The sequence below is a fragment of the Ostreococcus lucimarinus genome, chromosome 20 (genome assembly GCF_000092065.1).
Source record: "Ostreococcus lucimarinus CCE9901 chromosome 20, complete sequence".
Classification (NCBI taxonomy): Eukaryota; Viridiplantae; Chlorophyta; class Mamiellophyceae; order Mamiellales; family Bathycoccaceae; genus Ostreococcus; species Ostreococcus sp. 'lucimarinus'.
This window is the reverse complement of record NC_009374.1, coordinates 205,828-229,854: the sequence shown is the minus strand read 5'-3', so window position 1 is coordinate 229,854 and position 24,027 is coordinate 205,828. Positions and strand designations below refer to the sequence as shown.

At 63.2% G+C, this 24,027-nt stretch overlaps 14 protein-coding genes across 14 annotated transcripts; 5 read left to right on the top strand and 9 right to left on the bottom strand.

The window, feature by feature from the left end:
* Positions 1–63: 63 nt before the first annotated feature.
* OSTLU_7961 (predicted protein) lies at positions 64–600 on the top strand (the record flags this gene model as incomplete). Its single annotated transcript, XM_001422652.1, has 1 exon — positions 64–600. A coding segment is annotated over one exon (537 nt), but the record flags the coding sequence as incomplete, so codon positions are not given.
* Positions 601–805: 205 nt separating this feature from the next.
* Positions 806–1,339, bottom strand: OSTLU_43572 (predicted protein; the record flags this gene model as incomplete). The annotated part of the gene is made up of 1 exon (XM_001422491.1): positions 806–1,339. The coding sequence occupies one exon, from the start codon at positions 1,337–1,339 to the stop codon at positions 806–808; it is 534 nt and encodes a 177-aa protein (XP_001422528.1).
* A 132-nt stretch (positions 1,340–1,471) lies between these two features.
* OSTLU_19010 (predicted protein) lies at positions 1,472–3,856 on the bottom strand (the record flags this gene model as incomplete). The annotated part of the gene is made up of 1 exon (XM_001422490.1): positions 1,472–3,856. One exon carries the CDS (start codon positions 3,854–3,856, stop codon positions 1,472–1,474), a length of 2,385 nt encoding a protein of 794 aa, XP_001422527.1.
* Positions 3,857–4,039: 183 nt separating this feature from the next.
* OSTLU_25853 (predicted protein) lies at positions 4,040–5,816 on the top strand (the record flags this gene model as incomplete). Its single annotated transcript, XM_001422651.1, has 2 exons — positions 4,040–4,614; positions 4,804–5,816. 2 exons carry the CDS (start codon positions 4,040–4,042, stop codon positions 5,804–5,806), a joined length of 1,578 nt encoding a protein of 525 aa, XP_001422688.1. The 3' UTR covers positions 5,807–5,816.
* Positions 5,817–5,864: 48 nt separating this feature from the next.
* OSTLU_29432 (predicted protein) lies at positions 5,865–6,995 on the bottom strand (the record flags this gene model as incomplete). Its single annotated transcript, XM_001422489.1, has 1 exon — positions 5,865–6,995. The coding sequence occupies one exon, from the start codon at positions 6,993–6,995 to the stop codon at positions 5,865–5,867; it is 1,131 nt and encodes a 376-aa protein (XP_001422526.1).
* Positions 6,996–7,483: 488 nt separating this feature from the next.
* Positions 7,484–8,974, top strand: OSTLU_29431 (predicted protein; the record flags this gene model as incomplete). Its single annotated transcript, XM_001422650.1, has 1 exon — positions 7,484–8,974. One exon carries the CDS (start codon positions 7,484–7,486, stop codon positions 8,972–8,974), a length of 1,491 nt encoding a protein of 496 aa, XP_001422687.1.
* Positions 8,975–9,132: 158 nt separating this feature from the next.
* OSTLU_29430 (predicted protein) lies at positions 9,133–11,280 on the top strand (the record flags this gene model as incomplete). Its single annotated transcript, XM_001422649.1, has 1 exon — positions 9,133–11,280. The coding sequence occupies one exon, from the start codon at positions 9,133–9,135 to the stop codon at positions 11,278–11,280; it is 2,148 nt and encodes a 715-aa protein (XP_001422686.1).
* Positions 11,281–11,321: 41 nt separating this feature from the next.
* Positions 11,322–12,611, bottom strand: OSTLU_94067 (predicted protein; the record flags this gene model as incomplete). Its single annotated transcript, XM_001422488.1, has 1 exon — positions 11,322–12,611. A coding segment is annotated over one exon (1,290 nt), but the record flags the coding sequence as incomplete, so codon positions are not given.
* Positions 12,612–12,723: 112 nt separating this feature from the next.
* OSTLU_89710 (predicted protein) lies at positions 12,724–14,034 on the top strand (the record flags this gene model as incomplete). Its single annotated transcript, XM_001422648.1, has 1 exon — positions 12,724–14,034. The coding sequence occupies one exon, from the start codon at positions 12,724–12,726 to the stop codon at positions 14,032–14,034; it is 1,311 nt and encodes a 436-aa protein (XP_001422685.1).
* A 158-nt stretch (positions 14,035–14,192) lies between these two features.
* On the bottom strand, positions 14,193–14,927 carry OSTLU_5520 (predicted protein; the record flags this gene model as incomplete). Its single annotated transcript, XM_001422487.1, has 1 exon — positions 14,193–14,927. A coding segment is annotated over one exon (735 nt), but the record flags the coding sequence as incomplete, so codon positions are not given.
* A 918-nt stretch (positions 14,928–15,845) lies between these two features.
* On the bottom strand, positions 15,846–16,922 carry OSTLU_89708 (predicted protein; the record flags this gene model as incomplete). The annotated part of the gene is made up of 1 exon (XM_001422486.1): positions 15,846–16,922. A coding segment is annotated over one exon (1,077 nt), but the record flags the coding sequence as incomplete, so codon positions are not given.
* A 1,145-nt stretch (positions 16,923–18,067) lies between these two features.
* Positions 18,068–19,832, bottom strand: OSTLU_29424 (predicted protein; the record flags this gene model as incomplete). The annotated part of the gene is made up of 1 exon (XM_001422485.1): positions 18,068–19,832. One exon carries the CDS (start codon positions 19,830–19,832, stop codon positions 18,135–18,137), a length of 1,698 nt encoding a protein of 565 aa, XP_001422522.1. The 3' UTR covers positions 18,068–18,134.
* A 611-nt stretch (positions 19,833–20,443) lies between these two features.
* OSTLU_43793 (predicted protein) lies at positions 20,444–22,813 on the bottom strand (the record flags this gene model as incomplete). The annotated part of the gene is made up of 2 exons (XM_001422484.1): positions 20,444–21,421; positions 21,500–22,813. The coding sequence occupies 2 exons, from the start codon at positions 22,811–22,813 to the stop codon at positions 20,444–20,446; spliced, it is 2,292 nt and encodes a 763-aa protein (XP_001422521.1).
* Positions 22,814–22,997: 184 nt separating this feature from the next.
* OSTLU_29422 (predicted protein) lies at positions 22,998–23,517 on the bottom strand (the record flags this gene model as incomplete). Its single annotated transcript, XM_001422483.1, has 2 exons — positions 22,998–23,222; positions 23,479–23,517. 2 exons carry the CDS (start codon positions 23,515–23,517, stop codon positions 22,998–23,000), a joined length of 264 nt encoding a protein of 87 aa, XP_001422520.1.
* Positions 23,518–24,027: the final 510 nt, after the last annotated feature.

Below are 24,027 nucleotides of genomic sequence, written 5' to 3'. Positions count from 1 at the left end.
CGCGCGATGAACCCGGGGGAATCGTACGCGTACGGCGCGAGCGCGCCGACGGACGAATCGTCCTCGCCGTTGGCGCGCGCGCAGGCGAAACTCGCGCAGCGTCTTCAAATCTTTCTCGATAAATCTGTCCCGAAGCGCGCCGAACGGTGGAGCGCGTACGCGTGCGTCGCGCTGGTGTACGCGATTCGCGCGTACTTTCTGCGGGGGTACTACATCGTGACGTACGGGCTGGGGATCTATAACCTGAACCTGTTGATTGGATTTCTGAGCCCGCGAAACGATCCCGAATCGCTGCGCGCGTCGAACGACGGCGACGATGGACCGTCGCTGCCGACGAGCAACGAACAAGAATTCAAACCGTTCGTGCGGCGATTGCCGGAGTTTAAGTTTTGGTGGATGAGCTTGAAGTCGATCGGGACGGCGTTCGCGATGACGTTTATGCCGATGTTCGACATACCGGTGTTTTGGCCGATTTTGTTAATGTACTTCATCATGTTGTTTTTCATGACGATGAAACAGCAGGTGAAGCACATGATTAAGCATAAATACGTGCCGTTCACGACGGGGAAGCCGAAGTTTGCGGGCGCGAGCGCGGGCGGGTCAGGCGGGTTGAAGAATAACGACTGACGGGTCGGTCGATTGCGAGGCGGCGCGCGGGAGCGGCTTGGGATGGCGACGGCGGCGAACGAGTCCTCTCGACTCGAGGCTCGATTAGTTAGATACACACTCTCACACGAACGTTTCGTCTCTATAAATATATTCATCTAGTTTCTACAAATGCGTTCGCGCTCGCCGACTCGTTTTCTCACTTCGCCGTCGCTTCCCACAAGCCATCCTTCAAATAGTGCACCAAATCCACCCCGATTCCTTTGTTCACCGTCCGCATCGCCTCCGTGCTCATCTTCGTGATACCCACAGCCAGCGCGTGTTCCTTTCCTTCCGCGTATATCGCCACCGGTTCGTCTTCCTCGCATTCGTCGTGCATCGTCGCCCCGCTCGACGTCAACCCCGGGCACATGATGTTCGCGCCGGAAATCACAAACTTGATCGCTCCCTTGTCCACCCGGAGCTTGGGCATCATGTCCGGGTACTTGTGTAACACGCGCAGCGTCGGAAAGTACGGCCCATCGCGCTGATTGAAGAACAGCGGCTCGTCGTCGACGAGCACGACGTTGGTTTTGTGTTCGCACTTGCCGATGACGACGGTGGCTTTCTTGGGCATCAAATCGTCCAGGGCGTCGTCCAGGGCGGGATACTGGTCGGAAATCTTCGCTCGTATCCCGCGCTGGACGCTGGATTTGAGCTGCTGCACGCCGTCGACGTGGTACTTGCGAAACATGATGAGGCGGGACGCGAAGTGACGACGCGGAGCGACGAAGGCGGGCGTCTCGGGCGGAACGAATGTCGGGCGCGTCGTATTGAAGAAAAATAGTCGGTCTATGATTGTTTAATTTCGGTCGTTTCGCGCGGTTCAGTCGAAAGATTCCACGCCCAAGTCGTCGGCGCGTTCGATGGTGGACGCGTAGGCGTCGTCGGCGGTTTGGCCGCTGAGCGCGCCGCCCTCGGCGTACGCGCCGAGCGCGCCAGATCCGGCGCCGACGACGAGACGCATGCGATGACCGTCGGATGTGGCGGTGAGGGACGCGCACGTGAGCAACCCTTCGATGCCTTTCAGGGTGTACATATAACCGTCGCCGTCTTGGTCGGAGACCGGGCCGACGCCGGCGCCCGTGGCGTCGACGGCGCGAACGTGGACGCAGCCTTGCGGAGCGTCGTCGTCGTCGGATTCCTCGCCGTTTTCGTTGAGCGGGAAGTAAGCAGCGGTTGAGAGCAACAGGCCGCCACCGTTCATGCCGTCGAGTTTCACGTATTGCAACCCCGCGATCGGGGCTTCGCAGCCGTCCATGCTCGGCACGTTTGGCAGCAAGCGAGGTAGCGCGCCCGGGTTGGATAAAGAGTGAACCTTGACGTTCGACGAAAAATCGCCGGCGAAGATGATACCCTTTGGACCCGGACACACAGCGTACACGCGTCGACGATGCTCCGTCATCGTCGCAACGGCGACATGCTGACGAGCGTCCCACACGCGAACCGTGCCGTCAGCGCCGCCGGAGACGTAAAGCGTGGCGCCACCTTCGGACCAATCGTACGTGCACATGGATGTGACTTCACCATCGTGCCCGCGAAGCGTGCACTTTTTGGATCCCTTTTCGGCGTCCCACAACATCACCGCGCCTCCTCGTGAGCCCACGGCGACTGTTTGCGACTCCCAGTCGACGCACCCGCTCGCGATGTTTTCAAACGCGTAAATACGACTTCGCTGCGATCGCTTCGCGACGTCCCAAATGCGCACCGTACAATCGCGCCCACCCGAAATCGCTAGTCGCTCGTGGTCTTCTCTCGCGTCGACGCTCAGGAACTCGACGTTGTCGTTGTGCTGTCCGGTCATGGGCAAGCCTCCGGACAGCCCTTTCGTCGGATCCCACTTCCACGTCCGCAGCGTGCCGTCCCACCCTCCAGTTATGTATTCATCGCCGCGCGAGCCCACGCACGAGACGAGCTCGTTGTGCGCGTGCGTCGCGTCTTCGTCGACGCGCGCAACTCGGAACGAAGGTGGCGTGTTGCCACCGCCACCCCACGCGCCGCCGAGACTCGAGCTTAGTCGTCGCCGTAAAGCGTGCGACGGCGTCAGTTCACCTTCCTCGCGTTCTTCCACCACGCGCTGCTCAACCGAAGGTATCGTCGCGTGTTTTGACGTCGTCGCGCTCGTCGACGCGCTCGGAGGCGTGCGAGGTCGACTCGTGCGGTTTGCGCCGTCAACGTCGCTCGCCGACGGCGACCTCGACGACGCCTCGGTCGCGGTTTGCCGCGCCGACAAAATCTCCTCAAACTCCTCCACGGCCGCGCGCTCTTCGGCCACTCGAGCCTCCGTCTGTCGCACGCTCCGAGAACTCTGAGATACGCGCAAAACCTTGATACCTATGAATTTCATCACCGTGTCGTAAAACGCGTACACGGCGAGCATGACGCCCGCAAAGGCGAGATCCATCTGATGAAAGAACCAATCCAGCGCGTTTTGATGCTCTCTCTCCTCCCCGTCCCCTCCGTGACGCCCACTTTTCGTGCGCTCGAGTGTCGTCGGCGATTTCGGCGTCTTCGGCGTCTTCGGCGGTCTCGGCCTCGGCGGCGACATCGGCGCCCTCACCGTCGCTCGTCCCGGCAACGGCGGTCTCGACCCCCCGATCGGCGGAAACGTCCGCATCATCAACGGAACCACCTCGCCCTCTTCCTTCCCTCGCCCCGCCGCGTCCGAATCCGGCGTCGTCGTCGCTTCGCGCGCGGTATCGAATCTCGCCCTCGCCGTCGCCGCCGCCAACGCCGCCGCTCGCGCCGCGATCCCTCCGATTCCCCAACCGCCGTCCGCGCCCTCTCCGTAGTACTCATCCTCGCTCGCTCCCGTGCTCGCGCCTCCCAGCACGCGCAGCGCCGCGCTCGTCCGTCGCGTGCCTCGTCTCGCGCGTCGCTTCGCGCGTCGTCTCGCGTCTCGTCCCTCCGTTCCCTCGCCCTCCCCTTCCCTCTCGCTTCGCGTCGGCGTTCCCGGCGGCGCGATCGCCTCGTACGCGTTCACCCTCGCGACGCTCGCGTCCGCGATCTCCTCCGCGCGCGACTGCGACGACGACGACCGCGCGAGACGCTCGCGCGACGATTTCGCATTTTTGCGTCCGTTGACCGTTCGCCATTCGACGTCGTTCGCGCCGTCGCGCGCGTCGTCGCGCGCGCGATCGGGCGCGTCGAGCGCGTCGAGCGACGGCGCGCGACCGCCCGCGTCGCCCGCGGGCTCGCGCGCGCGATCCATGGCGAGACGGCGACGCGCGCGCGCGGGCGCGGAGTGCGGCGACGGCGCGAAGAAAACGCTCGAGGTCGACGCGAGCGTTTTCTCGACGACGCGCGACACTCGAGCGCGCGACGACGCGACGACGCGACGCGCGACGCGCGCGACGGACGACAAAAAAATCGCGCGACGCGACGCGCGAGGGCGATGACGATCGACGCGCGCGACGACGGCGCGGTGGCGACGGAACGACGACGGGCGAAGGCGTTTTGGGCGCAGCGACGCGCGAGCCTGAGCCTGCGATTCGACGCGCGCGACGCGCGGGAGATCGAGATCGAGGTCGAGGACGCGGACAGCGTCGGTGCGGGGCGATCGATCGTGCGCGTGTCGTACGTCGCGCGCCTGGGGGACGAAGGCGAACCCGAAGAGGATGGGTCGGCGAGCGACGCGAGCGCGGCGTTCGAGTGCGAGCTCGAGCTGTACGGCGCGGTCGCGCCCGCGCGCAAGGCGGAGATCAAACGAACCGCGCGCGCGTTTACAGTGGTATTTCGTAAGACGACGCCCGGCGCGCACTGGCCGAGGTTATCGCTGACGAAGGAAAAGTCTCGCTTCGTCGCCACCGACTTCGACGCGTGGATGGACGAGGACGACGAAGCCGCCGCCGACGCCGCGTTCAAATTCGATCTCAGTTCGCTCGAGAAGATTTCCAACTACGAGGACAAGTCGTATTATTTTCCCGACGTCGACGATTCCGACGACGACATGCCGGACATGACGGACGTGTACGACGCGTGATCGCGCGTTCGCTCGCGTCCCGCTCGCGCGACTGTAACAACCGCGCGCGTCATTCTCACCTTTCCTCACCGTTCCGCGCGCGCGATGTCGACCGACGAGCCCCCCGACGAGCCCGCGCACTTGCTGTGTCCGATCACGCGCGCGATGTTTCGCGACCCGGTGTTCGTGCCGTGCAGCGGGAACACGTACGAACGCGAGGCGTTGGAAAAGTTTTGGTCCAGCGCGCCGGGACGCGCGCGGGACCCGCTGACGAACGTCGAGACGCGCGCGAACTCGCGGGTCGTGTACACGAACTGGGACAAACGACGGGAAGTGCGCGACTACCTGGACGCGCGGTCGGAGGATTACGTGCCGAGCGGGTGGACGAGTCGCGCGGTGCCGGCGCCGCGGAGCGACGGCGACGGCGACGCGCGCGAGCGCGGACGAGGATTGGCGAACGGCGCGGTCAAAGCGAGCGCGGTTTTGACGGTTTTGGCGATCGCGGCGTTGGTGAGCGCGAGTGGCGCGAAGGGAGGGACGTGGGGGTTCGGCGCGGTCGGTGCGCGACGCGGGACGCCGAGGATGCCGAACGTCGACGAATACGGACGCGCCGTCGAGTTGAGAGCGCCGGCGGGGTCGAGAGTGCGGGCGCGGAAAGTGTCGAGCGGAACGCCGGCTTTGGAGATAACCGTGCCGGCGCAGAGCGTGAACACGGCGGCGTTGCTGTTCAGCGTGCCGTGGTTCGCGATCACGGGCACGTGGACCTACGGCGCGTGGAACGCCGCGAATCCGCTCTTCGCGTCTTTTTCGCTCCCCTTTTGGGCCGTCGGGCTGAACATGGTGCATCAGAGCGCCACGAGCGCGTTTGAAACGACCAAGCTACTGCTCACCACGGATCAGTTTTACCTGGAAAAGACGATTTTTGACCGACGAATGTTTTACCTGAAGGGCGACGTCGCCGACTTGAGCAAGGCGGCGGTGGAGACGTACGCGTACGTCAACGGCGCTCCGCAGAGCAATCTCGTGCTCCATCACGGCGTCAAATCGTACGTATTGGCGCGTGGACTACACTCGAGCGAAGACGAATTCGTCGCCGATGAGATTGAAAAGTTTTTGAAGAAATATCGCCGCGCGCGAAAGGGAGGCGACGCCGTCAAGATTGACACCACGACGCCGTTTTTCGCGCGAGCGCGCATGTAGTAGCAACCTTGTAACCCTAAATGTACGACTACAACATCATCTAACGCGGCGAACGCATTCAACTCGAAGTCTGGCGTCGAAGAGGTTCGAGTAGGTAGCTCGCTTGATGATCGACGATGAACTCGCCCTCCTTGAAAAGCCTTTCGATGACTTCGCTTCGCTGCAACGCGCAAATCTTGTTGTGCGCCAGCGGCGTCGGCCCGGGAAACGCCACGTTGACGTGCTTCCACGTCAACGTTCGTAATCCACTCGCCATGCGCCGCTGCAGCGCTAGACTATCCTTTCTCCACCCTCTCGACGTCGACGTCGTCGTCGGCGGCATCGGCGAACCCTCGACGACGTACTCCTCGACGATTTGTGGCTTTTCGAGCGTGCGCCATCGTCGTTCGGTTTCGGAATCTAAATATTCCGGACTAATCGCCGCGGTCTCGTAGCTCACCAAAAAGTCGTTCACAGCGTTTGCGTACGCGCACCGTCGCTCGAACGCCCCTAAAGCGGCGATAAAGTCCACCGGATCCTTCGTCTCTGGATCCGCCATGTCCGCCAACAGCGGCCGCCCGCTCGCGCGTCGATGCCCGTCTCGAAGCGTCAACTCCTCCACGCTCGCCCCGAGATTCCGTGCCCACAAGTTCCGCGCCCCTTCGGGTACGATCTTAAAGTACCCCCACGGCCCCACCCCCAAATGCGGCGTCGCAGTCGTCAAAAACGTACACGGCGTCAACCCGTCCAGCATCGTTCCATCCTTCGATTCCGCGTAAAGCAACCCCGCGACGTACCTCGCATAAATCCCCCCCAACGAGTTCCCGTACAGCGTCAACCTCCGCAACCCCGGGTACTTTTTCCTCACCTCCCGCAGCTCTTCCACGATCCTCCGCGCCCCCGCGTCGACGCCATCGAACGAATTCAACGGCGCGTTGCACGTCACTCGATGCGTCGCCGCCCCTCGCTGCGACAACAACCTCGCCTCCATCGCGCACAGATCGTCGGGCGTTCCCGCCAATCCGTGCACGCACACGAACAAATGCGTCTTCTGTTCGTTCGTTTCGTCCCTGACGCGCGCCGCCTCGACGCGCGCGCGCAATTCGTGTCTTCGAATCCCGCGCCGATGTCGCCACGGTCGACGCGTTCGCCCCTCGTCCAGCACGCGCGGCGCCCTGAGCGCGCTCGCGACGCCGACGACGACGGACATGATCGTCAGGAAGCACGCGAGCGCGCAGGTCTTGATCCAGGACGCGACGACGCGGTGCGAACGCTTCGCGAAGGATTCGCTCGGCATCCGACGCGCGACCGCGAGTGGCGACGCCAGTGCGCGACGCGTCGTCTCGACGCGCGCGACCGACGCCGCGCGCGAGCGTCGCGAGCGCCGCGCGAGTCAGCGCGCGTCGCGCGCGACGCGCCGCGTCGACGCGCGCGCGGCGCCGCGCGCGAGCGAAGGCGCAACACTAAAGTTTGGTGTTGCGCGACGACGATCGTTCGTGGACGCGCGCGCGCGCGAGCGAACGGGCGCGAGCGCGCGCGCGCGACGCGACGATCGACGCGATGTCGCGGTTCGCGCGCGCGGAGCGCGACTTGGTGGCGATTCGCGAGCGCGCGCGCGCGCGGACGCTGAAGCCGGCGTCGACGAGGAGCGTCGGCGCGGGCGTCGGTTTGCTGACGGTGGCCACGGCGCTGTGCGTGATGGCGGGCGCGTCGATCGGGAATAAGTTGTTTGACGTCGTGAGCGTTAGGCACGCGGCGAGGGATCACGAGCGGGAGGCGACGTCGGGGTTGAGCGGCGTGCGGCGATTGACGGCGGAGAAGATGGAATTGGACATGGAGCGATATCCAAAGGCGAGGTGCTTGGATGGGACTCCTGGGGCGTATTACGTCAATCTCGCGCCCATACGCGTGCGAAACGTAGACGACGAGTATCCGTCGGCGAAGCGGGGGAGCGTCGCGCGCGCGGGAGATTCGAGCGGGGGATCGGGAAGCGCGCGCGAGTTCGCGACGTCTAAGACGTGGGTCGTGATGTTGCAAGGCGGTGGCGAGTGCACGAACGCCCCAGAGTGCTCCGAACGCTCTGGGACGGAAAGAGGATCGAGTGAACTGTTGCCGGACGAGATCGTGTTTGATCGAGGCATCCAGGCGGTGACGGCGGACGACGACGGCGAAGATTTGCCGTTTTCGCGAGCCAACATGGTCACCGTGGGGTATTGCTCGGGTGATGTGTACATGGGGCGATCTGACGAGGCTGATGCGAGTGGGATGTGGCACTCGGGCGCACACATCGTCGAGGCTGTTTTACAAGAGCTCGTCCGGGCGTACAACATAGAGGACGCGGACGTCATCGTCTTGGCGGGCCGAAGCGCGGGGGGGATCGGTTTGATCGCGCAAGTGGACCAGTGGGCGGAACTACTTCGCACAAAGTTCAGCGCCATAGCGCGGAGCACGGTGAAAATCGTCGGTGCGCCGTTTGCTGGGTTTCATTACTTTCATAACGATACGGAGGGCGCCGCCGATGATTCGCTCAAGTACGTACCGTGGGACGAGGCTTCGTTCAAGCAGTACGTAGACTATTGGCACGCGAGCGAGAGCCTTCCCAAGGCGTGCGTCGAGGTGAATCAGGACGCACCGTGGAGATGTATGGTGGCGGACTATTCCTTCCCTCACACGCGAACGCCCTTATTCTTTTCGCAAGCGCTTCTAGATTCCGTCGTAATGCGGTTGCACGACAATTTTGGCGGCGACTTTACGCGACACAAGCAAGTCACGTTCGCGCACGAATGGCAGTCGCAGATGCGTCGCGTTCTCGAACCTGCGATGTCACACGCCACCGCCGGCGTGTTCGCGCCGTCGTGCTACATGCACACCGATTTCGATGGCATCGTCATCGACGGTATCTCCCATCACAGGGCGCTCGCCGAGTGGGTGTTCGAGAACAAACCGATCCGTCTCATCGACGATTGCCGGGAACTGATGTGCAACCCGACGTGCAGATCGCGCGATAAGTCGAGCACGCTCTCCAACGATTTAGACGACGGCGCGCTCGGACACGCGTTCGATCGCAAGCGCCGGAAGGACGAAGACGAGCTCTCCGCCGAAAAAGTCGCCGCCGAGCGCAAGACGGACGACGCGCGCGCGCGACGCAAAAGCAACCGCCGTCGCGCTCGGCACCGTCCATCGGATTGAATCCCGCCCAGGTCGTCCCGGGTCACCCTCGTAGTCTTAGCGCGTAATTAGAGACAACAAACATTTCATCAGTCGTTCCAAGTTTCTGAAATTTTCAAACGTCCGTTTGCGCCAGACAACCGACATCCGCGCCCGCACACCGCGCCGCGCGCGCCGTCATGCCCGCGCGCGCGCCGACGACGCGTAAAACCCCTCGCTCGCCCGCGCGCAAAGCGTCGCCCGCGCGCGGACGCCCGTCGACGCCGAAATACAACGACGATGTCGTGCAGAGTCTGTTACAAATCTTGACTTCGGGACAAAAATCGAAAAGAACCAAGTCCCCGCTCACGCTCGAGCGCGCGGAGGCGCTGTGGGAGCTCGCGAAAACGAACCGCGAACCGAATGTCGCGGCGACGCTGACGGCGATCGCGAACGGTGGCGGAAGGGGCGCTGGAGGCGTGGTGAAGGTGGAGGACGACGCCGCGCGGTGGTTGACGGCGCGAATTTCGAGCGCGTTCGGCGAAGGCGAGGATGGTGGAGAACGAAGTAGCGCGAGAAAGAGCGGCACGAAACGGAATTTGTCGACGCGATTTGAGGATGGGAGCGATGTGGAGGACGGGGAAGAAGCGGCGTCGGAGGAGAGAGAGAGACGGGGCGGGACGTCGCCGCGCGGCGAACGCGCGGCGAAGCGAAGACGATTGACGGTGACGGAGCGTCTGATGCGGCGCGTGACCTTGGCGACCACGCGGAGCACGTCGAAGGAGTTGAGAGTAATCGATGGTGTGTCATATGATCGAGCGGCGTGCGCGATCGTGGATGAGAGCTTGAAGAAGAAGGGCAAGGTAGATTCAATGTGCGCGCGGGCTGTGGAGCTGAGTGTCAAGGCGACGGGGTCGAGGTATGGAATCACACCTGCGGGATTGCAGACGCTTCGAATGATCGTAGAGGGTGGCGTGGATGGGCATTATACGTTCCAAGTCGATGCAGCCGCGCGAAAGCACCTGGGCGCGTTGATTGCGGACGAAGAGAGCCTCGGGCCAGAGATACTCTTGCCGACGGTGAAGCGGCGAAAAGTCGCCGCCGCACTGCAGAGGCTGAGTAATTTCGCGCGCCAAGCGCAGTATAGGACGATTGACGGGGTCAAGTACGACGAGAACGCATGTCACATTGCCGATGTCGCGACGCAAACTCAAGGCAAGATCGGATTGGCGTGCGCGAAAGCGATCCACGCCAGCATCGAAGATGGCGGCTCGCATTGGGGCATCACTGATATCGAGCTTCGCACGATTGAGATGATCATCGAAGGCGGTCGCGCTGACTATTCATACGTCACAGACGCCGCGGCGATGAAGTATCTCAAAGATTTAGTCGTGAATGAGCGGAGTAAACGAGAAGACGCCGAAATCGAGCGGGTCGCGGCTGTAAGCGAAGCGCGCGGGAACGCCGCCGGCGGAGTTTTGGCGCACGTTAGGAAACTCGTTCGACCCAAGTTTTATCGTTACATCGACCGTCAGAGATACGACGAAAAGGCGTGTGAGATTGCAGATGACTGCATGGAGCGCATCGGTCGAATCAATTTGGAATGCGCGAAAGAGATTCACGAGAGCATCCTCGACGGTGGCTCGCGGTGGGGCATCACGTCGACGGAATTCGCGACGATTCAGCTCTTCCTCGACGGTGGCAGAGACGACGTGCTGTACATTTGCGACGACGATGCGCGGATGTATCTTTTGGATATTTTAGGTACGAAGGCGATCGAAGAGACGGAGAATGTCACGCCGCCCACGAAAGTGCAGGTGCGACGACAGTCGCCGGCAAGCGCGCTGCAATCGGCGCTGAAAAATCCGCCGCCATCCGCACTGAGACACGCCGCGGCGAAATCTGTGAAAAAGAAAGGGGTGAACTTTACCCCCGCCAAGCGTTTCGAACTTCGCACGTATATTCCGAGTCCGACGAGTGGGAACACGTCGGAGGAGGAAATCGACGACGACGATGACGACGACGAAGTGGAAGTTTTGACGGAGCAAGACGAAGAAATGGTCGAAGAAGAAGCAGACGAAGTCGACGAAGACGAACAGATCGTCGAAGTCGCGACGACGAAACGGTCGAGCGTGCGAATGATCACGTATTCTAGACCGAGCATCATGACGGCGTTTTACCGCAGCATGCAATTTTGGATGACGCCCGTGAGCGTTCTCGACACCGCCGCGGCGTGTTTAGCGACAGCCGCCTCGTTTCTCGTCGCCCATATTTTCATCATCGCCGCTCTGGAAGCGACGATCACGCCTTCGTCCATCAAGTCGTTGAACATGGAAGCCAAACTGTAATAATGTCACTGATCCATCATGACAGACACTAATTCTACGAGCTAAAAGTCGTCCAGACCGACGCCTTCGACGGCGCCGCACGCCGACTCGCCGCCACTCTTTTTCCTTTCCTCCTCCGGACGAATCTGCAGCGGTTTGATCGCCATGCGCTTTCTCCGCATCTGTAACGCATACACGCGATCCATGCGCGTCAACGGCGACACCACGCCGCCTTGAAATTGAAGTTTGCGAACGGCGACGAGCCCGACGCACAGGTGCGGCTCGGGTAACAGCGACTCGATCTCACTCGTCGGACCTTCGAGCGGCTGCACGTCGATCGCGCAATCCGCGACGTGACGAATCATCGCGCCCCATCGCGCCGGCGCGAGCGCGAGAGGAAGAATCATCACGCACGCGACGTTCGTTTCGCGCACCAACCCCTTGAGCGCGCGCGCGAGCCTCGCGCACGCGGCCCACTCGCCTTCGTCTCGCGGCGTCTCCGGCTGCACCAACACGCGCCCGACCTCCTCATCCCTCAACCCGCGCACGAACGTCTCCACGAACTCAAAACATCGCGCCCACGCGTCCGTCTCGCCCTCGCCGTCGCCCTCATCGCCGCCGAAGCGTTCGAACGAAACGTCCGCGTCCCGCAGCGTCGCCTCATCCTCCTCCCTCGTCCAATCGTACGTCTGGCACACGTCCGGCGCGCGCAAATTCCGTTTCTTCGTCGTCCTCGCCGTCGTCGTCGCGCGCGCCGCGCCGACGCCGGAATCGTCCAAGTTCCTTCCCTCTCTCAGGTATCGTCGATACTGCCACGCGATTCGCAACCCATCGCTCGCCTCGCTCGCCTCGCTCGCCCGATCGTCCGTCGTCGTCGCGCTCTCCCCCTCTCGCTCGACGACGCGTCTCGGCAGCGTCCGCGTCGCCTCCGCCCGCCCCTCCCGTCCCGCGCGCACCCAGCACGTTCGATGCCGCGCCGTCGCCGCGCCCTCCGCGACGAAGCACGCGCCGAACAGCGCCTCCGCGTGCGCGCTCGCGCCGTCGCTCGCGCACGCCGCGAGCGACCCGAGCGCGTGGCCGCCGCCCAGCAGCGCGTCCGCGTCGCCGTGCCCGCTCGAGACGAGCGCGCGCCCGTGCGGCCCCGCGCGCGCGCCCGCGACGCCCGCGCCGTCGCGATTCGCGTCGTCGCCCTCGCGATTCGCGTCGTCGCCGTCGCGATTCGACGCGCGCGCGCGCCTTTCGTCGCGATTCGCGTCGTCGCCGTCGCGATTCGCGTCGTCGCCGTCGCCATTCGACGCGGGCGCGCGCGCGCGCGACGCGGGCGCGTCCCTGTACCTGCGCCCGCGCCGCACGAAGCTCGACGCCATCGCGCGTCGACGACGGCGTCGCGATGTCGCGCGACGCCGCGCGTGCGTCGTCGTCGGCACTCATCGACGCGCGACGACGCGCGCGCGGGCGCGTTCGATGGCGACGGTCGCGGCGCGCGCGACGCGCGAGTTCGACCTGATCGTCTACGGCGCCAACGGGTTCACGGGCGCGCTCGCGGTGGATTACCTCGCGCGCAAGTACCCGCACCTGTCGATCGCCATCGCGGGACGCGACGCGGCGAAAATACGCGCGCGCGCGGACGCGACGCGCGATGCGCGCGGGGTGACGTTCCCGACCGTCGTCGCGCGCGACGCGGCGAGTCGCGAGGCGATGGTGCGGCGCGCGCGGACGGTGCTGACGTTCGCGGGGCCGTACGACGCGGACGCGGCGCGCGCGCTCGCGGCGAGCTGCGCGGACGCGGGGACGGATTACTGCGACATCACGGGGGAGCCGCAGTTCGTCAGGGACGTGGTGGAGACGTGTCACGAGAGGGCGAAGGCGAGGGGGTGCGCGCTGGTGTCGTGCGTGGGGTACGATAGCGTGCCGTGGGATCTGGGAACGGCGTTGGCGAGCGAGGCGACGATGAAGCGCGGCGGCGCGGCGGAGATCGACGTCGCGAGAGGACACGCGGGACGATCGAGGGGAGGCGTGTCGGGAGGGACGATCGCGAGCGCGGCGAACGTCGTGGCGAAGCCGAAGAGCGAGACGCGCGGGATGGGGGATCCGCATTTCTTCGCGAAGTGCGCGGGGGGGTGGGCGGATAAACCGGACGTCGAAGCGGCGAAGCGATGGCCGTCGCCGCAGGGGACGTGGGCGTTCGACGAGGACACGAAGCGATGGACGATGCCGAGCATCATGGCGGGGATAAACGCGAAAGTCGTCGCGCGGTCGTACGCGCTGAATCCGGAGCGCTATGGGAAGAACTTTAGGTACGACGAATCCGATTTGTGCGCGTCGAAAAAGAACGCGATTCTCGGCACGTTGACGTTGGGCGCGTTCGGCGCGGCGTTCGTCGTGCCTCCGCTGCGCTGGCTCATGCGAAAGACGATACTCCCGAAACAAGGCGAAGGTCCGAGCGAAGATACGCGCGAGAACGGATTTTCGCACGTCTACGTCGTGGCGAACGGTAGAGACGCAAAGGGCGAGGCGGTCGATTCGTATTGCTGCGAGTTCGAGTTCATCAAGGCTGATCCGGGTTATAAAGGCACCGCGGCGCTCGCGTGCGAAGCCGCGCTTTGCCTGGCCATTCCCGAAGAGCGCGCGCGTTTGGATTTCGCGAAAGAGGGAAGCGGTGGTTGCTTCACGCCGAGCGCGTGCATGGGCCACGTCTTGATGGAACGACTGAACAACGCGGAAAACTTCTCCGTCAAGGTCCAAAAGTTGAAGGACACCGTCTTCTTGGTTTAATTGGTTTCGTGGTGCGCCTACCATTACGTAGTGTCATTCTTTTACTGTACTAGTAGTGTTACATGCTGCTAACTACTCCGCGTTTCGCTCGTCGTCGCCGCCGCGCCCGACGTCGTGGACATCCTCACCGCTTCGATGGATTCGCCAATGCTTAATTCGCCGACCGCGATTTTTCCGTACCCTTGATCACCCCAATTCAACCACGAGTTGTACACTTTCCAATACCGCGTGCCGCTCTCCGTCGTTCCCCAGCCGATAACCTCCATGACGTGCCCGCCGTGGTTTTCCCCTCGCGCGGCGACGTCCTTTGACAGCGAGTACACGCCCGATTTATACTTGTAAAATTCGTCGAATACGTCCCCGACGTACGAAGACACCGGACCGTGGTAGAACAATTCGAGCGCCATACAATTGAAATCATTCGTGCCGCACGTCACGAGCGAAGTAACCTCGTAGCGCTGAGAGCTCAAATTCACGTTCTTATTTCGACACGTCGTCGGGCATTGCGCGACGTGGTTCGGGTTGCATGGATGTTGGCACGGCGCGAACGCGTATGGCATGCACGTCTTGTCGTCACCGAACAAACCACCCGAGACGATACCGCTCGTTCGAGCCTTTTCGTAGGCTTCGTTCGGGAATCCACCGTCACAGCTACCACTGTAAGTCGAACCCGCGTCGAAGGTTCCGTTTTCGAGCTTGCCGCACGACAACAACTGCATCGCCGACAGGTGCGACGCCACCGCCCCGTTCGTCGCGATGCACAAACGGTCGGCCATGACTTTCGCCGGCGCGACTGCCCAACAGCTACCGCACTCGCCCTGATCCAGTGCTTCGCTCACGAGCGCCGCGCACTTGGGCCACTTTTCGCGAACGTCGAAATCCTTTGGCAGCGTCGCGCCGTCTGCCAGAATCACAGTCGTCGGATTCCAAGACGCGGAATCCGAGCCTAAACGCCCGCTCAACCCGAAAAACCGTCCGAGCGAAGACATGACATAGTCCCTTTGAGTCTCTAACGACGCGTACTCGCTCGTGCGCCAGGCTTCTGAACGCACGTAATTCGCAGGCAAACGCCAACCGCCCGGCGCCGACGCCCTCGAGCTCGCGTCGCTTCGCTCCCATCCCTCGCGCGCGTCGGCCTCGTCCGCCACCGAAAGCGCAACCTCACTCGTCGTTCCTCGCGGGCGCGAGCCGACGATCGCGGCGAGAACGAGCACTGATCCCACCGCCGCGCCCGCGCCCGCTCTGAGCGCTCGGCTCGGCCCGCGCGCCCGCGTCGTCGTGCGTTCCCGCGTCGTCATCGCCGTCCCGGACCCGCGCTCGGCGTCGCTCGCGTCGGACGCGAACATCACGACGTCGCTCGCGTCGTGGAACCCGTCGACGTCGCTTCCCCCGTCGTCCGCGTCGTCTTCAGCGCCGTAGCCGAGTCCTAGGTGTTGGCGCGACGTCGAAAACGACGCGCGTTCGTCGTCGCGCGCGCGCGATGCGGGAGACGACGCGGCGGCGAGCACTCTTCGAATGATCGAGTGCGGCGCGGCGACGTCGTCGCGCGCGTCGCGCGCGTCGATGGGCGCCATCGCGGCGAGGCGATCTGTGGCGCAGGGCGCAGGGTGTTGAGACGGAGCGGAGGCGAAGCGAATCGGCGACTGCTTCGCGCGGGCGCGGGGATCGATCAAACGCGCGCGGGTGTGAAAGTTTTCTGTAATTTCTGTAAGTTGTTTTGTTTTTGTTTCAACGCGCCGTACGAGAGGCGTCTCGAAGGCGAGGGCGGCTCGGGCCGAGCGTCTTCGAGACGACGAGATTCGCGTCGCGTATTAGCTCGGCATGTACGTCGATTGATCGATCTCGTCCGGTAACTCCTTGATCTCGACTTCGAAGCGCTCGTGTACAGAGCTTAAGACCTCGGTGTCTTCGGACGAGGCGACGAACGTGACGGCGAGACCCTTGGTGCCGAAGCGACCGGCGCGACCGACGCGGTGCAAATACGTATCCGCGCTGGACGGCATGTCGTAGTTGATGACGATGTTCACGCGCTCGATATCGATACCGCGCGCGACGAGATCGGTGGCGACAAGAATACGCTTGTCACCATCTTTGAACGACTTGTAGCGCGCTAAACGCTCTTCTTGGCCCATCGAACCGTGAATGGCGATGGATGGAAAGTTGCACTCTTGCAAGAGCTTGTCCAAAGCCTTGCAACGTTGCACGCTGGAAACGAAGATGACGACTTGATTGAACATGAGAGAGTCCAACAAATCGTTCAACTTGCGGTTCTTCTCCGCCTCTTCCAGCTTGACGTAGTGCTGCACCAAACCGTGCAGCGTGAGTTTGGTTTCGTCGTCGACAAAAATCTCCATCGGATCGTTCATAAACTTCTTGCACAGCGCGCGGAGCTCCTTGGAGAGCGTCGCGGTGAACATCATCACCTGCTTGTCGTGGGGAGTCATCTTGAAAATCTCCTGCACGTCGGCGCGCATGTCGACGGCTTCCAACATCTTGTCGCACTCGTCGAGCACAAAGTGCGCGCACTTCTTGAGGTTCAAGGTACCGTCCTGCGCGAGCGCCTTCAAACGACCCGGCGTCGCGACGACGATGTTCGGAGGCTGCAACTTAAGTTGCTCCTTTTGCTGGGCGATGGGGATGCCGCCGAAAACGACCGCCGTCGTCACGTCGCCCAAAAACGTAGAAAAGCGCTCAAACTCGTGCGAAATTTGGTACGCCAGCTCGCGCGTGTGGCACATCACCACCGCGCCGACCTCGCCCGGCACCGGATCGAGCTGCTGCAAAACCGTGATGACGAACACGGCCGTCTTCCCCATCCCAGACTTCGCCTGGCACAGCACGTCCATGCCGAGAATGGCTTGCGGAATGCATTCGTGTTGCACTGCCAATCGCGTACGTTAATTCGCAGTCAGTCCTCGCGCTCGACGTTCGCTCGCGCGCGCTTCGGGATCGCTTCGCGCCCTCGCCCCACCGCGAGCCGTCCTCGTCGCCGATTCGCGCCGATTCGCGCGCGATTCGCCGACTCTCGCGCGCTCTAATTCCATTAATTTAACCGAGATCTCACCTTCGCTCGGATGCTCGAATCCGCAATCCACGATCGCCCGCAGCAGCTCCGGCTTGAGCAAAAAGTCCCGAAACCCGGTGCTGTGAATGCCGACGTAACCCTTCTTCGCCGCGTCCTTGCCGTCCGTCGCGCCGTCGTCCGTCGGCGCGACCGCGGTCTCCGCCGCGTCCGCGACGTCGTCGTAATCCAAGAGCTCCTCCTCCTCCTCCTCCGCGGGCGCGGCGTCCTGCTTCTTCTTCGGCGGCATCGCGAGGCGTCGAGCGATGCGTTGCGAGGCGCTGCGCCGGCGACCGCGGTCTCCGCGACGGTAGACGCGTCGGCGTGTGACGACGCGGCGATCGATTGGATGCGCGTTCGCGTTCGCGTTCGCGCGCGCCGCACGATGCGACTCGCGCGCGCGCCGTGTCGCGCGCCGCGTCGCGCGTCGACGCGGACGATGGCGACCGACCGCGAGGGCGCGCTTAGCGCGCTGTGGGCGCGCTCGTTCGACGCGTGGATCGACGTCCCGGGAACGCCGCGCGGAAGCACGACGTTTTTCAAGCCGCGCGCGCGCGACGACGACGACGACGGCGCGCGGGCGGTGCCGGCGATCGTGCGGACGCACGCGCTGTTCGCGATCACGGCGCACAACCCGATGGGGGCGATCGCGTCGGCGGAGGCGAACGCGCGCGCGAACGCGAGGCTGGAGGCGGACCTGACGGCGCTCGCGGCGGCGAACGCGCGGCGACGATGGGCGTCGTACGGGTTCTCGGAGGGATGGCGAGAGGATGGGTACGTCGTGGGGTTTGATTTGGAGGACGCGGACGACGGGCGACGCGCGATGGTGGGGCTGGCGGTGAAGTACGCGCAGGGGGCGATTTACGAGTACTCGAGCGGGGACGACGATTTCACGATGCGGCGAAGGACGGTGCCGGCGGCGATGAGCGACGCCGTGGACGCGGACGTCATCATGGTGTGCTGCGATGAACCTGGGGTGTAGCGCGCCGCTAGGACTACCGGGCTACGGGGGCTACGGGGGCTACGGGGGCTACGGGGGCTACGGAGATTTGGTCCATCGCGAGAACGCGAACGGACGGCCAGAGGCGACGAACGAAGGCGCGCGTTTGCGAGCGTCTTCTTTGAAACCGCGCGCGCGCGCGACGGCCCCACACTCGGCGTCGTCACTGCGCGCGTTTACGAGCGTGAGGGTGGTCCCGCCATAGCTGTCAATGGCGAGTTCGAGCAACTCGGTGTCGCCCGGGACGAGTTCGACGAGCAACGTCGCGTGAGAGTGCGAATCGAGTCGCGTCTCGCGAAACTTCGATTGCTCGATCACCGTCGCGTCTTCCACAAAACACGCCGGCGTTGCGTCGTCGTCAGACCTGAGCAATATGACCGTCGTTGGGACGTTCAGTGCGTCTCGCAATCGCGCCGCGGTGTACGCGCCGCCTCGACTCACGCAAATAAACGCTGATTCAGCCATCAACCAAGCCTTCGCGTTGTCGGTGATGAACGGGGCGTAGTGAAACGTGCGATCGACGCTGAGCGACATGACGGTCATGAACGCGACGTACACCGGTGAATGTAGTTTGGTGGGCGTCAGACTCGAGGATACGCCGACGCAGGTCGACGAGCCGCTCGCTTGTTTCGAGGCGTAAAGCGCTCGAGCAACGAAATCGATGGGCAAGGTTTCCCCTCCGTCGGCGTACGACTCGCCGAGTGACATGGGGAAATTGGCGTGATTGAATCGAATGAACGCGGACAGAACGTCCCCGTACTTGCGATACAGCGAAACGGCGACGTTTGATTTGTCATCGTCGTCGTCGAGTTCAAAGTCGCACGCCCGGAAATAAAGCGCGGTGACTTCTTGTCGTGCCTCGGGACTCCACGACGCATCTTCGGGAAAGCGTATGATTTTGCCCGAATCAACACTCCCGGTTGTAACACCACTCACTTTAGCGATGCACGCACTTATTTCTTTTTCGCGCTCGCACCATTTCGCCAGAGCGATGTCTTCCTTCACGCAACGCACCGCCGCCGTCGTCGTCGCAAAGAGCGGAGACGTCGCGCGAAAAAATTCAGTCTCGCCAACCATCGCGGCTTCGCCCTCGAGAGATTCGACGTACTTCAAAATCTCCGCAATCACTCCTGAAGCACGCGCGTGAGTGTACGCGAGCATCACCGCTGATTCACCGAGCTTCGGCGTTCGCGCGCGCCAGTCAGCTTTGCATCGAAGCAACGCTTCGACGACGACGTCGTTGCCGCACTTGCACGCGATGTGCAGCGCCGTCAAACCATTCGAATCACGAGCTTCAACGTTTGTCCCACAACTCACGAGCGTTTCAACGATGTGCGGACGCTCACTTTCTTCCAATTTGCGCGCGCACGCGAGCATCAGCGGCGTTCTTCCGTCGTCGTTGCGAGCGTTTGGATCGCCTCCGTGTTCCAACACCGCCGCGACGGCGCCCAAGACCCCGCTCGACGCCGCCAAGTGCAACGGCGTTTCGCCGGAATCATACCTTTGATTCGCTCGAGCGCCTCGTTCGAGAAGCATGCGCAAGACCGCCACCGTTTCCTCGCCCGCCGCGGCGCCTTCGTCCGCGGCGACGGCCGCGGCTCCCATCAAAGCTCCCCAAAGCACGTTATGCCCACTCTCATCCCTCGAATCCACGATGAAGCCTCGCTCTAGCATCTCCAACGCCCCCGCGATCCTCTGTCTGTCCTCATCCGTGCGATTCAAGCGCATGACGAGCATGACGAACCGATCGAGCGGCGTATCGCACGGCGCCTCTCTTCGCCGCCGCGCGTCCGTCGCCGCGTCCTCCGGAAACCCATCGCTCACGTCGCACCCGCGCGCCAGCGCGTCCACGCACACCAACACGCTCGCTTCGCGATTCCCGAGCGCGCTGTGCGCCATCGCGTTCACGCGAAGGACTTCCGTCGTCGTCGCCGCGTCGCCGCCGTCGAACGCGCTCTCGCCGAATGCTTCGTGGCTCAGCGAGAGCGCCGCCTCCGCGTCGCCCAGAGCCAGCGCCGCGCGCCCGCGCGCGACGAACGCGCGCAAACGCAGTCGTTGCGCGTGCGCGTCGAGGTGCGAGTCGGGAACATCGCTCGACGCGAGCGCTTTGAGCGCGCTGTCGAGCGTTGAAAAAGCGCTCTCGAAATCCCCGTCGGCGGCGTCTTCGTCGGCGTCGAGCGCGATGGCGCGGACGTTTTCGAGGGCGTCGGCGAGCGCGGTGGACGGGAAGACGTCGCGCAGGCGCGCCTCGAAGCGTTGGGTGACGGAAGACGCGAGGTCGTCGTCGGGCATGGTGTGGCGACGGTTGGGGCAGTCGTCGGCGTACAGACGGCTAAGGAACGGTCGAGCTATTGTTTGGTGCCCTGCTTGAACATGCCAGACATTTTTGCGGTGACGTTGTCCATGCGCGGCGCCTTGGGTCTGTTCGGGACGTTGGGTAAATCCTCGAGCGGCTTGGAGCTGGCGGGAGCGCCGACCGAGGCGAAGAGCCCGAACGGGGGCTCGGAGATTTCGTTTGGTTTCATGCCCTTGAGCAGGCAAATAGCTTTGAAATCCGTGGCGTTGGCTGTCATGGGAAGGAGGGCTTTGAACGTTTCCGCCAATCCGTCGTTCGGGGAGAGGATAGTTTTCACGAGCGCTTCGACTTTGCCCATCTCGCGAGCGATCATCTTCGCGTAACTCATCGGCGGCGCCGATGGTTCGGCGGTGACGTCCGTACCGGCAGCGGCTATGGCGGGCAAGGACAGTAAAATTGCTTTCACCGCGTGCATGTCGAGCAAAAGTTGCTGACCGCCGATTTCCGAAAAGCGCTTGCACTTGAACACTGCGATGTACAATTTCGGCGCGATTGACGACGCCAGTTTCTCGCAAAAGAATGTGTGATGGATGTCGCTCACTGAAGCGCGAAGCACAGGCATCGCGTGCGCAATAGCGCGTTCGAACGTGTCTACGTACTCGCTCTGGTCGCCGACGACGTCGAGCGCGCCCCAGTTCACGCGAAGCATCCCAGAGACGAGGTTTGATTTCGCCTCCACCACGCCGATGAGTTTGTTCAGTGCCTCAGACAGTGTCGTGCTGAACGCATCTTCGACGTCCATCATGTCGACTTTCTCCTTGAAATTGTCTTCCAACGATTTGACCATAGAATCACCGAGTGGACCGACGGTTTCGTTGCAATACTCAGCCGTATTGACGATGAGACATATGCACTTGATTTCCGCCGCTCGCTGCGCCTCGGGACGGCGAGCGTCCGTCGCGTTCAACGCTGCGACGTCGATGCGTTCGTTCAAAGCCTTGGCGTACGCGATGAGAACTTGTACGAACACCTGGTGCACGGCGAAGAGCGTCTTACCGCGCGTCAAATTGGAGCATCGCTTGAACACTTTCTTTATGTTCAAAAACACGCTCGTCGCGCTCGCCAAAATTCGTGGGTTTGTTTCGTCACCCTGCCAAGTTTCGTTTCGAATACTTTCGTTGATCTGCTCAAATAATTGACGTCGCTCGAGTGCGACGTAATCGGCGAGATGATCTTCGAAGCACGATCCAACGCTCCCCCGAAACATGAACGTCGCCGCGGCTTCCGCGGCCGAATCCATGGGCAGGACGCGCCCTCCGCGCAAGTTTTCTGTCTGTTTCTCGCGCTCAGCGCGCTCGAGTTTCTGCCGGAGCATCGAAGCCGACGCACTGTCACCTTCGAGCTCGTCGTCTTCCACACCCGCGCCAGTGCCGAAACGCTCGTCTAACTCCATCTCAAATTCTATGGTGACGTGCATCGCGTGCAAGAGCTTTTGTACGTCGTGCGGCCCGCGGGCATCAAGCGCCTCCGCGAGTTGTGCGCGCGTGAGCTTGCAAAGAGACACGCTTAAAAGTTGTGGCACGCGCCAATGCGCTGGAAATACCGCCCACATGGACTCCTTCGATTGTAACTGTCGCGTGATCCAATCATACCGTCTCGCGATGCGACCGAGGAAATCTCCACTCTCGTGCGCGCTGAAAACTGACGCGTAGTTGGTCAGCTCTCTGTTTGTGAGGTTGCCGACTAACTCTTCGCGCACGCTCGGTTCGAGCGCGTTCACGACGAGGCACGCGTCGCGTAATTTCTTCTGCGCCGCGGCGTCGCCGTCCATCACGTGCGGCAGCCACGTCGTGTGAAAATCATCAAACACCGCCGCGCGCAACTGATTCTTCACCCCGCGATACTTTTCCTGCAACTCCGCAATCTTCGGAATCTGCGAGTACCCCTCGAAGTGCGTCGCCAACTGCGACGCCGCCTGCAACAAATTCGCCGCGTCCCCGTACTGCCTCCGCAACGCGAACAACTCCAACTGTTCCATCCCGCTCACGAACATCGACAACCGTCGCAGCGTCGTGATGGAATTCGTCAAGTGATTCTTCGCCCTATCTAATCGCACTATATCCGCGCATATCTCTCGCACGTTCGCCTCCGTCGCCGCCGCCTTTCTCTCCGTCTCCGTCGCGCGTTCCGCGAGCGCGTCGATCCCGCTCACGATCACCTCGAAATCGTCCCTCGCTCGCGCTTCGCTCCCGTGTTGCGCTCGCAGCGCGCCCAATATTTCCGCGTCCACCAGTTTCACGCGCGCGCGGAGCTTCGCGATCATCTTATCGACGCCCGCGAGCGCGCGTTCGTCCGGGAGCACTCGATTGATGAAATCCACGGCGTTAAAGTTTTGGTGCTCGAACGCGTCTGTGGACGACATCGACGGCTCGCGCGCGTGCCGCGACGTCGAGGGCGTCGTCATGTTCGCGCGAATCCACGCGATCGACGCGACGCGAGACGCGCGTCGTCGTGTGGCGTCGCGGCGCGTCCGCCGCGCCCGGCGAATCCTTCCTACGGTGATTTTACGATTAACAAAGCTACATCCGCGTCGCGCGCGCGCGCGCTCACTTGCTCACGTTTCGCATCAACGTGATGTTATCCCCCTTCAACAAAATCCTCCCCACGCCGACGCGACGCGACTTCTTCTCCGTCACCTCCTCCGCGTCGTCCAACACCAAGTTCATGTACTCGTCGAAGCCGACGATTCGTCCCTCGACGCACGTGTCCGGATTCTCGTACATCCAAATCTGCACCCGAGCCTTGGTCTGCAGGAACCGAAAGATCAAATTCTGTCCGCGCGACGCGTCATCGCGCCGTCGTCAGTCGTTCGGTCCGTCGCGTCGGCTCGATTTCGTTCGATTCGCGTCGACGCGCGGCGCGGCTACCCTAGAGGAATTCTCGAATTCGCGTCCGCGCGCGTCCCGTCGACGTCGCGCTCGCGTCGAGGCGCGCGTCGCGGTCGCGTCGAGGCGCGGTCGCGTCGCGCGTCGCGGTCGCGTCGCGGTCGCGTCGTCGCGCGCGTCGTCGCGTCGCGTCGAAACGCACGATCGGCTGGGTCATGATGCGCTGCACCTTGGTCGCCATCTCGCCTCGGACTCGCGCGCGTCGCGCGTCGTCCTCGCGCGCGCGCGTTCGTGAGCTCGCGGGTCGTGCGCGTTCGCGCGCGCGGTCGCGTCGCGCGGTCGCGTCGTCGCGCGCGGAAGTGCGGCGCCGCCGCCACATCGCCGCGTCGCCGAACGCGAGCATGGGCGGCGCGCGCGACGGCGGGCGCGCGCCCAGGCAGGGCGCGCTCGGAGGATCGCTCGCGAGGTCCAAGCGCCGCGGCGAGGCGCCGGGCGCGGGACAGACGGCGTACGGCGCGCACGAGTCCACGGCGGGCGATTTCATGAACTACTCGCGAACGACGGACATAAATCGCGCGGACGGCAGCGGATCGGTGCTCGAGCGGAGCGAGCTGGATGAATTCTTTCACCTGGCGTCGCTGGCGAATCGAGACTTCACGACGGCGCGCGGACGGGAGCGGGCGGCGGTGGTGGCGGGGGGCGACGACGGACGAGACGGCGGCGGCGCGACGAACGAGACGGCGATGGAGGA